This window comes from Mirounga angustirostris, unplaced genomic scaffold, assembly GCF_029215605.1.
Source record: "Mirounga angustirostris isolate CCGP_5_RB_7025 unplaced genomic scaffold, mMirAng1.0.hap1 SCAF_12, whole genome shotgun sequence".
Lineage (NCBI taxonomy): Eukaryota > Metazoa > Chordata > Mammalia > Carnivora > Phocidae > Mirounga > Mirounga angustirostris.
This window is the reverse complement of record NW_026991720.1, coordinates 32,736,414-32,748,570: the sequence shown is the minus strand read 5'-3', so window position 1 is coordinate 32,748,570 and position 12,157 is coordinate 32,736,414. Positions and strand designations below refer to the sequence as shown.

Here is a 12,157-nt window from a genome sequence, read left to right as displayed (position 1 = left end):
ATAAAAACTTGTAGCTGTAACCTACCAATATCCTAAAGAAAGAAATCTATTAATTTATGCAATTTGTGCCAAGATATGTATCATAAAATCAGTCTTGTTGAGACTGTATTAAAGGAAAATTCATGTTACAAAGTTTTACTTTAATATATATTGGAGCTGTTATAGTGAATTTACTGATTAGTTTTCAAAAATAGAATTTATTTGAGCTTTAGCCTGTGTAAAATGAAGATGTTTGTTTTTGAGTTCTCTGTTCTCACTAATTTGCTTCACATATCTGAATTTTTCTCCTAAACTACCACAATGAACATTATATCGTGGAAGTTAAAAGTGACTTCCCCTTTTTAGAAAAGATAAATTCTAAATGACAAAGTGCTAGACATAACATACTACAATAATCTCAGTAAAATCTAAATATTTTGCTACAAAGAAATAGACTTCACCTAAAAATACAGATAGAATAAAAATCAAAAGATATTAGCCATGGATATTTAATAGATTTCACTAGGACATTCTCTTCTTGGTCTCTGCTCTTTCCCTAGTGTCTAGCCGTATTGGAGGCTTAATAATGTTTGTTGAATAAACACATATTTGTAATTACAATGTTAATAGAAGAGAAGGGAAGAATATAAATAAAGGCTAGGACATCTTGACTGTGTACTCCATTGATAAAAGAGTATGACTCAGCATCATTTACCGTAACTATGTAGTAATAATGCCTTTGGAAGGATTTTTTGAGATAGTTCTTAAATTGGTACCAGTACTAGATTTGAAATTCCTTTTTTCTTTTTGTAATCAGTGTTTATATATGCATATTGTCATAATAAATCAGAAATGTGTATGCTTAGAACTTACTAGCGCTCAATACTAATACCTAAATAAAAGGAATAACTTCTTTCGGAATCATGAAATAAAAATAAATAGACCTAGGTTCTTTGTCCAACTGAGTGAGCTACTTATGGATAATTTTGAATGTCACTCAAAATCAAGGCATGGTATAAAATTCTCTTTATTTTGTAGATCATTGTTCTAATGGTAGTACTTTTCAAATGTTAAGTGTTAACTTTAGGTATGAGTACTCTCATTCTCTAGCTTTTCATGGTTGGGTAGATTGCAAGAATATTACAAGAAACCCAGAAGTAATTTTATAGCAAAGCCAGTATAGTGATCCGATAACTGTGAATTTTTCAGAATCATATGCTATTGTTCAAAAAAACCTAACAGGTATAAACTTGCCTTTCAGAATGTGTTTAGCGTACAAAGAGCCAACAGAGGTAGAAGGAAAGTTGCCATGAAAAGGCCAAAAAAAGGATAAAATTCATTATCTGGGAGACAGAAATGAGTAACAACATACTGGTTGCTTGTTTGTAATGCCACAATTTCCTACCATTAATATGTGTTAATTTGTAATTTTGAGAAGTGAGAGGAGGCGGTACCTTTTATGTGGAAATTTAATCCTAAAACTGGAAAAGAAAAATATTCTGACACTTATAACTCCTTATATAAAGCCTTTCTCTTTCCAGATATCAAAACCTTTAAAATACTGTATTACTACCCATTCTTTTTAAAGTTATTTGGTACTTTGTATTATTCAGTGGATGTCAGACTGCATTGATGGTATTTGTGAAAGCCCTTGGTAATCTGAACATTTGTTCAGTTTATTCTTTTTTTTTAATTGAAGTATACTGAACACACAATGTTACATTAGTTTCAGGTGTATTATATAATGATTTGATAAGTTTGTAGTTACGCTGTGCTCATCACAAGTATAGCTGCCATCTGTCACCATACAATGTTATTACAGTACTTTTAACTATATTCCCTATTTTTATCCTTTTATCACCTTATTAATTCCATAACTGGAATCCTGTATCTCCCATTCCCCTTCACCTATTTATTCAATTTATTCTTAATTAAAACATAAGTAGTCAGTTGTGAAGAAGTAGCTTAAAATTTTTTTCCAGAAGTGGCTTACATAATTTAGTTTTGAACTGTATTTTAAGCCTTAGCTTTAGAATTCTTTAGTTGCATCCATTGGATAGGTCCTTTCTTATTAATAGGATGAAGATTAAATGTAGTTCATAACTGAACTTAACCCTTTGATTCTTTTAAATATTTCAGTGATTAGGGGCACCTGGGTGGCCCAGTCGTTGAGCGTCTGCCTTTGGCTCAGGTCATGATCCCAGGGTCCTGGGATCTAGCCCCTCATCAGGCTCCCTGCTCGCCGGGAATCCTGCTTCTCCCTCTCCCACTCCCTCTTCTTGTGTTCCCTCTCTCACTGTGTCTCTCTCTGTCAAATAAGTAAAATCTTTAAATACATACATACATAAATATTTCAGTGATTAAAAAATGAGTATCCAGCATCCATCCCCCACACTTTCATACAGTAGCATTGACTTTAAATCTGGAACTTAAAATTTATTCAAATTATTTTCCCTACCTTATTTACAGCTGCTGTTTTTATTTTTAAGGAATGGTCGTTGGAGGTCAGAGTGGAAGTTTACAATCACCCCTTCAACCACTCAGGTGGTTGGCATCTTGAAAATTCAGGTATGAAACAAAAAGAATTTATTTACTGATCTCTAGGTGATTATGAACAGAGAAACAACTAATTCATAAATTTACTTTTTCTCAGTACACAATAACCCTTTCTTTTCTAGATCTTTGTTTTGAGGTATTGGGAAAAACAAGTAGTGTTGATTTCATCTTTCGTCTTTCAAATAACCTTGCACTTCATTCCCTAGTCATCAAAAATATGCAAGGATAGCTTACAGATTCTAAAAACATAGCTAAAATTAGATGCTACCATTTGGTCTGCTCTTTAAACAATTTGTTCATCCAAGCATCCTCTGAGTTTGAGTTGTGCTGTTCTGTCTCCTGAATTGGGTGGAATTGGGTGAGGTATAATATTAATATATGTATGTGTATATAGATGTATAAATATATATTTATTATGTGTGTATTTTAATATATGTAGATATGACATTTATCCTTTAAGTATCTTCTGTACTCACATTTGGTTTCTTATAAGAAACCCACCATAATTGAATTCTTTGACTCATTTAGTGTAAACTCAAATGTTTATATAGAACATTTGATAAATAAGACCAAGTATTTGAATATAAACATTACTAAACAAGTTAAAGACTGACCAGTCTTTTTCTCTCTTGGTTTACTTATTTATTCAGTTTATTTCATTAACTATCATGAAAGATATTTTGCTAAAAGCCATAAAGGAATAAAGATGAGTCAGATACAGCTGCTCTATCATTTGACTCCACTATACATTCCTGGTCTTTATCCTATTGCTTTTATGTCTTCTTGTGACTGTCCATTAGGGGCTAGAGAATAGAGGCTAAGAGTGTGGGTTTTGAAAGCAGGCTGTCTGAATTTGAATCCAGCTCTTTATTTGTATGACAATAGGAAGTCATTTAATACTAGCTATTTTTGCTTGTTTCCTCATGAATCTGAAAAAGAAAACAGCAATACAAAGCTCATATGAATGTTTGAAAATTAGTTGATATGGGCAAAATGGTTAGAACAGAGCCAGACATGAAGTGCTTGATGAATGATGACCATTACTGTTGACATTATTCTTTCCTTCAGTTGGGCCTTAGTAGCTTTCACCTGGATAATTTCTAAAATGGTGCCTCTGTTGAGCCAAAGCTTGTTGAGAGCTGGGATTGTCTGTTGTCTGTTGAGAGCTAGGATTATCTGACAGTTCTGTCTTCATCACTTAGCGTGATGCCTAGCATATAATTGTTATTTAATATGTTGACTTTCTGGACCCTTTGCCATCCCATAATCTATTTTTCACATTGCCTTCATCACAAAGATGATTTTTAAAAATTTAAATCTGGATATGTTACTTTCTTACTTAAGACCACTCTCACTTACTAGGTAGTCCAGACATATTTACATGGTACACAAGGCCCAAAGTTGACTTGTCTTTACCTGTTTCTCCAGCCACTCTTCCCTCCCCAGTCTCATACACATTTCAGCCATAAGTACCTCCAAGCCTTTCTACAGTATGCTGTTCTCTAAGCTCAGTTGCCTTATCTTCCCTGGTTTAATTGTTGGCATACTTACATTGCTAAACCCAAGTATTGTTGCCTCTTTTCCGAAATCCTTTTTTAATTCTCAGAGAGTCTCAAGACTCTCAGTGTCTCGACACTCTCTGTGTGCTTTGTACATATCTCTTACTGTGTTGTATTGAAAAATAAGGCCAGGGACTCTTTTTAAAAGCTGTGCATCCCTAGAACTTTGTGGTAGCAGGCATGTAATCACTCAGCTAATGTTTATTGAATAAATTCATGTCTAAATTTGAGAAATTAAATGGTGGAAATGCACAAAAGAGGAATGATATTTGGGAGGGAATATGGTGAGCTCAGTTTTGGAAATCTTGAGTTTAGATATCAGTAGAATATCTGTTACGTAGAAATGTCCAGAATCAGGTCAGTGGAGGGCTTGCCTGAGTAATTACAGGAACTGCAAATTAGTCTCCTCACTATGCTGGAGTTTGAAAGGTCAGGAGCTCAGCAGAGAAGTCTAGGTTTAGAGCTAAAATTGGTAGTCATTTGCACTGATGCAATTGTTAAAGCCGTGAAGATCTTGATGATTCCTATAATGTGTGGTTTCTATAATTTCTTTTTCTAATAGGTTCATTATTATGAAGATGGTAATGTTCAGTTAGTGAGTCATAAAGATATACAAGATTCCCTAACAGTGTCTGTAAGTAATTAATTTCAAAAATTTCAACAACCTAATACTTCTGTAAAGCTAGAACAGTTTTGGAACTAACATTTTAAGTAATATTTGTGCTTCAGATTAAAGTGTTTTGAAATAGGTTAAAGATGGTAAGTTAACTGGAAGTCTGTACGTAACTTTTTAGCAGCTTTATTGGTATAATTCACATACTGTTCAGTTCACCCATTTAAAGTATCAAATTCCATGTTTTTCAGTATATTCACAAGACTGTACAATCACCACAATCTAATTTTGAATGTTTTTGTCTCCCAGAAACCCTGTACCCATTAGCAGTCACTCCCCATCCGTCTCCCCCACCAGTCCTTCCCCAAAACCCTCCTCAGCCCTAGGCAACCATGAATTTACCTTATAACTCTATGGATTTGCTTATTCTGGACATTTCATATTAATGGAATACTATAATACGTGGTCTTTTGAGACTTTTTTTCACTTAGCATAATGTTTTCAATGTTTCTAGTACTTCACTCCTTTTTATTCTGAAATAATACTCCATATACCACATTGCATTTATCCATTTATCAGTTGGATTCGTGTTGTTTTTTTACTTTTTGCTGCTGTGAACTGTTGTGTACTATTTTATTTTTTTAAAGATTTTATTTATTTATTTGACAGAGAGAGGCACAGCGAGAGAGGGAACACAAGCAGGGGGAGTGGGAGAGGGAGAAGCTGGCTTCCTGCGGAGCAGGGAGCCCGATGTGGGGCTCGATCCCAGGACCCTGGGCTCATGACTTGAGCCAAAGGCAGATGCTTAATGACTGAGCCACCCAGGCGCCCCTTGTGTACTATTTTTTGTGTAGACATTTGTTCTCATTTTTCTGTTTTAATTTTTCTTTGGTGACAGTGGAATTGCTGAGTTGTGTATAATTCTGTATTTAACCTTCTGAAGAACTTCTGCCAGACTGTTTTCAAAGAGGCTGCACCATTTTACATTTCCATCAGTTGTCTATGAGGGCTCCAATTTTTCCATGTCTTCATCAAAACTTATGGCTGTCTTTTTTATTATAGCCATCTTGCTTGGTATAAAGAGGTATCTTATTGTGGTTTTTATTTACATTTTCCTGGTGGATAGTGATGTCGAACATCTTTTCATGTATTATTGGTTATTTGTAGATCTTCTTCGAAAAAATGTCTATTCAGATCCTTTGTCTATTTCTTAATTGGTTATTTGTGGTTTTATTGTTGAGTTGTAATTGTTGCTTATATATTTTGACTACAAGTCCTGTATCGGATATAGGATTTGCAAATACTTTCTCCCATTCTATGTATTGTTTCACTTTCTTGATTGTATCATTTGCAGAACAAGAAATTTTAGTTTGGATGTAGTCCAATTTATTTTTTTGTTGTTGTTACTTTTGCTTTTGGTATATTAATAGAAACCATTGCCTAACCCAGGGTCATGAAGATTTACTCCATGGTTTTTTTCTAAGAATTTTATAGTTTTAGCTTTTAAATTTAGGTCTATGATTCTGTACTCAACTTTTAAACTCTATTGTATTTTCCCCCTTAATCTGGATTATGATTTAATGAAGTTTTTCTGAAGTTCAGCTTTCAAATTCAAGAAACTTTGAACTTAGTTTTATTTCCCCACATAGTTCTCTTCTCACACATTTCTTTCCAGTACATGTGCAGCTATTTCCTTGTGGGATTTTTTTTTTTTTTTTTGCCCCAGTGATATTAATAATAAAACATTAATAGTCACATTTTATATTTCTCCATAAACATTTGTGTTGTATACCTAAAAGTGCCAATATATTATAAACATCAACTGCTAATATACAAAATTAGCTAACCTACAAATAAAGAAGAGTTAATTTTTAATTTAAGGAAGCATTTGATTTAACATTAAGAAACGTGTGAATGTACAAGGCCAGATGCTACCTAGGAAGAGAAGAGAGCTGGTATTTAAGAAAATGTTTCACTAGCACATAGGTGATTTGTGCCTTTGTGCTAAATAGTACTCTACTTGCAAAATTTGCCAGTAAAAGAAACTAATGTCTGGTTTTCCATTAGACACTGTATTTGGTATTGTTCTATATCATGTGCATACATGTAACATTATTTGCATAACTTATCTTTTTTAGTTTGACACTGAGCAAAGATTCTTTCTAAAAGACAGTTGTCTACAAAATTACAGACTGTGGAGTTGTTGAGAGGTGGTCATAGTAATTAAACTTGACCAATATACCTTTTGTGCTGCTTTTTAGAAATGAATTTTTTACTTTATTTTACAGGGTTTTCTCTTTTTTAACTGTTTTTGGACAGAAAAAAATGCACATGTTATAGAAATATAAATACATATGTGTAAATATATAAAACATATAAAGTAAGATACTAGAGAATTTTACATTAACACTGTTTTATGAAAAAGTCTAAATTTCTGGTAACTTTTTTACTGTTAGGAAAAAAGCAAAGAAACCCATATATTGGAATGTTAAAATTTTTCCAGAAAATATTTAAACACTACAGTAAATTCACCTTAAACTGTAAAATAAGCTTTTCCGGGGCGCCTGGGTGAGTTAGTCGTTAAGCGTTTGCCTTTGGCTCAGGTCAGAATCCCAGGGTCCTGGGATCGAGCCCCGCATCGGGCTCCCTGCTCGGCAGGAAGCCTGCTTCTCCCTCTCCCGCTCCCCCTGCTCCCCATCCTCTCTCGCTATATTTCTCTCTGTCAAATAAATAAAATCTTAAATAATAAAATAAAATAAGCTTTTCCTAATGTTTTTAAAATGTATTATTATGGTGGTAAATACTGTTGAGTACATATTTAATAATACTTAGATACAGTCATTAATTAGAAATTTATGACTAATTTCTTACCTGTAAGCAGATTGTCGAATTCATGTTAAGTATTACTATTGAGTTTTTCATTAATACGTATTATTAAGATTTCGCTTTCCTTAAACAGTGAAACCAGGCTCATTCTGTAGACTTTTAAAATATTTTTGCGTAGTTCCCCTTGGACTTAGAGTAACTGATCTTACAGTATTTTCACTTTGTCATAATTTCTATTTGTTATTTATTAAACTAGTAAAGCATTGTCTATACATATATTGACACACCTATTTAAAAATAATAGTGGTGTACACAAAAGTAGACTCAGAATGTATTAAAGACCTAAATGTGAAGCCTGAAACCATAAAAACCCTAGAAGAGAACACAGTAATTTTTTTGACCTTGGCATTAGGAACATTTTTGAAAGTATGTCTCCTAAGGCAAAAATAAACTATTGGGACTACATCAGATAAAAAGCTTTTGTACTTCAGTGAAGGAAATGATCAACAAAGCAAAAAGGCAGCCTACTGAATGGCAGAAGATACTTGCAAATGATATATTTGATTAGGAGTTAATATCCAAAATATATAAAGAACTTAGAACTGAACCACCTACTGGGTGGTTCAGTTAAGCCTCTGCCTTCAGTTCAGGTCATGATCCCAGGATCCTGGGATCGAGTCCCACATCAGGCTCCTTGCCCAGTGGGGACCCTGCTTCTCCCTCTCCCTCTGTCTGCCGCTCCCCCTACTTGTGCTCCCTCTCTCTGTCAAATAAATAAATAAAATCTTAAAAAAAACAAAACAAAACTTAGAGAACTCAACACCCAAAAAATAGTCCGATTAAAAAATGGGCCAAGGACCTGAATTAGACATCTTTTTTTTTTTTTTTTTTTTAAAGATTTTCTGTATTTGAGAGAGAGAGAGCACAAGATGGGGGAGCGGAAGAGGGAGAAGCAGACTCCCTGCTGAGCAGGGAGCCCGATGCGGGACTCGATCCCGGGACTCTAGGATCGTGACCTGAGCCGAAGGCAGTCGCTTAACCAACTGAGCCACGCAGGCGCCCAGACATCTTTTTTAAGGAAGACATACAGATAGCCAACAGACACATGAAGAGATGCTCAACATCACTAATCATCAGGGAAATGCAAATCAGTACCACAATGATAAATCACCTTTCACCCGTCAGGACGGCTAAAATCAAAAAGACAATAAATAATTAGTGTTGGCAAGGATGTGGAGGAAAAGGAACCCTCATGCAGTGTTCGTAGGAATGCAAACTAGTGTAGCCACTGTGGAAGACTGTATGGAAGTTCCTCAAAAAATTAAAAATAGAAATACCATATGATTCAATAATTCCACTGCTGGATGTTTACCCAAAGAGAATGAAAACACTGATCGGAAAAGATATAGGAATGTTTATTGCAACATTATTTACAATAAACAAGATACGGAAGCAACCTAAGTATCCACCAATAGACGAATGGATAAGGAAGGTGGGGGGGTGTACATACACACAATTGTGTATATACAGTTATACACACACAGTGGAATATTACACAGCCATAAAAAGATGAGATTGTGCTATGTGCAACAACATTGTTGGACCTAGAGGGTATTAAGCCAAGTGAAGTAAGTCAGACGGAGAAAGTCAAATACCATATGATTTCGCTCATCTGTGGAATTCAGAAAAAAAAAACGAAAAAACAAAAAGTAGATATAAATATAGAGAACACACTGATGGTTGCCAGAGGGAGTGGGGGTGGGGGAAGAGGCAAAATGGTGAAGTGAAGTGGGAAATACAGGCTTCTAGTTAAGGAATGAGTTAGGGAGTAAAAGGCACAGAATAAGAAATATAATCAATGATACTATAATAGCATTGTGTGTGGTGACAGATGGTAGCTACACTTGGGAGCATAGCATAATGCATAAACTTGTTAAATCAGCATGTTGTACAGCTGAAACTACTGTAACTTTGTGAATTATACTCAAATTTTAAAAAATGGAAAACTTGAAAGAAATGGTGTAGTTTTACATTACTATTTACTTTTGGTTTTGTTTTTCATTCAGAATGAGGTGCAAACAGCAAAAGAATTTATAAAGATTGTAGAAGCTGCAGAAAATGAATACCAGGTATGTTTTTAAAAAATACTACATGATTTATATTTGCTTTAAATAATGGCACTGAAATTTTAATTTGTCATGAGGCTGAATTTTTTTCATTTGTTTCACTATAATAAAACATAGTCCTTTTTGTTTTATTTGTTGTTTTTAAATCAGTGGCAAAATTATGAAAATGTGGCCAAAACTCAGTTTTAGCCAATTATAATTTCTGAGTGTTAGTCACAATATGCCAAGATTTTAAATGGTTATTTTGTTCTTAATTGGAAATTTTAATTTATGAAGTATTTCCTCAAGTATTTAGATTATGTGTAATCAAGTATTTAGATTATGTGTAATCTGAAGTAGATCTTACTTCACTATATATTCTTACTTTTTACGTTTTTTATCAGCTTCTAAACTATACTCTTGAACTTACACATTTAATTTGTGGATTAGCCATATTTCTCCTTGCAGACAATAATTTATAAAATTGTTCTGAGTGAAATAGAAAAATAGATCCAAAATGAGAATACACAAATATTAAATCTAATTTGCAGTTTCATTTCATTAAATTTAATTATTCAAATGATTATAGACTTTTTCTTTTAGGGGCGCCTGGCTGGCTAAGTCAGTAGAGCATGTGACTCTTGAACTGATGACTGTGAAATCCAGACCTGAGCCAAGAGCAAGAGTTGGACGCTTAACTGACTGAGCCACCCAGGTGGCCCTCTTTTAGCTGCTTTTAAAGAGTTTTTAAAACCACATTGGGGTTTTTATTTGACTTTTTTTTTTTTTTTTACTTTTTTAAAAACTGAAATAGGCTGCTTAAATAAAGGTTTTTCTAAAACATCTATGTGCTTTATAAATTGTTCTGTTCCTTTTATTTCTTTAAACTTTTAACTACTATTTTTCATAGACTGCCATCAGTGAGAATTATCAGACAATGTCGGATACTACTTTCAAAGCCTTACGTCGACAGTTGCCAGTTACACGCACGAAGATTGATTGGAACAAGATCCTTAGCTACAAGATTGGCAAAGAGATGCAGAATGCATAAGATGAACATTGCATGACCAGATCATTTTAATGTCTTTGCGTTTAAAAAAAAAAAAATCATTGCAAAAATATTCAGAACTGTCGAGCTACCCAGTCAGATGGGCTGTTGCCATTTAAAATCACTGTAATTAGTTTGGTTAGAGCACAAAGCTTAGCTAATCAACCATTATTTTTCATTTCTTTTGTTCAAAGGGGATTGAAAATCAGTTTAGTTTAAATGTCTTTTACTTTGTTATACCTTTCTTTCTTAAAATTAAGAGATGATTCCTCTAGTGTAATGTTAAAAGTTTTTGAAATGTTTCAAAAATATTTTACTTACCGTAACCCTAAAATTGTTGTCTTTGGTTTATGAAGTGGGTAATTTTTGATATTTGCCCAGTTCTTTTTAATGGGGTCAATAATGGACATTCTAGTTTAAGGTGGTTGATGGATTTAGCCATATATGCTGCTAAAGAAATTGTCTACCTTTTCCCCCTCACCTCTTCCATTTATGTAAGATTGAGATTAGAGGGAAAGCATTTTCTATATCAGTTGTGTTTGAATCTTTCAAGACGGTTATTTAGCTAGCTTAGTGTTTAACTAAACTTTTTTAAAACAAGGCCAAGGTTTAATGCTGTTTGGAGATTCTGAAATTAAATGAAAATACTTATTTCAGAAATGCATTTAATGCTTTTTTCTTGTGACAGTTACGCAGATTAGCTTGAACTCCATATGTCCCTGAGTTATTTTTATCATAAAGCCACAAATGTATTATAACAAGGCAAATTGTAATATATATAATCCTGAACTCATGACCATGTCTCAGTTTATTTCTTTTCTTGGATTGAAAAGTACTAAAATTCAATGTGACATTAAAATGAAAATTTTCCTATTTATTTGAGTAGAATATCACTTATCAGTGAGTCATATACTATTTTAAAATACTTTCTTTGGATATTGTGATTCTTAACTGGTTGTAAATTAGAAAAGCTGGGAGTACATATGGTGTGCATTACAGTCTAAATTTTTCCATCTTCCTATGCATCATAAGCATGTTTGTAATATTTTAAAATACACATTTAATGATGCTACAGGAATTTCAAACCTGTGGTGAATGTTAGAATTTACTATAGAGAGTGGGGTGGGTTTATGGTTTCATTCAATCGAGTATTGCTTATTATACTCCAGTGGAATCCCTTCCTCACATACTCTTGCAGATGTCTGGGCCTGGAAGTGTTTTTTTAAAACACCACTTTTATTATGTACAATAAAATATTTCATTAGCTTGAATTGTATAGAATTTAAAAGTTTTCTCAATGAAAGCATGCTATTTAATTTCTTTTTAAAAATCAAAGGTGGGCTTTGAAAACATGGAGAATTTAATAGGAAATTTGATAGTTTGGGTTAAATCGTTTTCTTTAATTTGGTTAAAACATTTTTTTCTGATTTTGCCATATTGGGATTTCTGAAGAAAATGAATTAGCAATGTT

At 33.5% G+C, this 12,157-nt stretch overlaps 1 protein-coding gene across 1 annotated transcript in view; it reads left to right on the top strand.

Annotated features, from left to right (window-relative positions):
* The window catches only part of CAPZA2 (capping actin protein of muscle Z-line subunit alpha 2), a 56,598-nt gene extending 44,641 nt beyond the window's left edge, over positions 1 to 11,957 (top strand). The window contains exons 7-10 of the mRNA XM_045864366.3: positions 2,469 to 2,547; positions 4,657 to 4,728; positions 9,600 to 9,662; positions 10,549 to 11,957. Coding sequence (XP_045720322.1) covers positions 2,469 to 2,547; positions 4,657 to 4,728; positions 9,600 to 9,662; positions 10,549 to 10,689 — 355 coding nt within the window. The 3' untranslated portion in view covers positions 10,690 to 11,957. The remainder of the gene's footprint in view (positions 1 to 2,468; positions 2,548 to 4,656; positions 4,729 to 9,599; positions 9,663 to 10,548) is intronic.
* Positions 11,958 to 12,157: the final 200 nt, after the last annotated feature.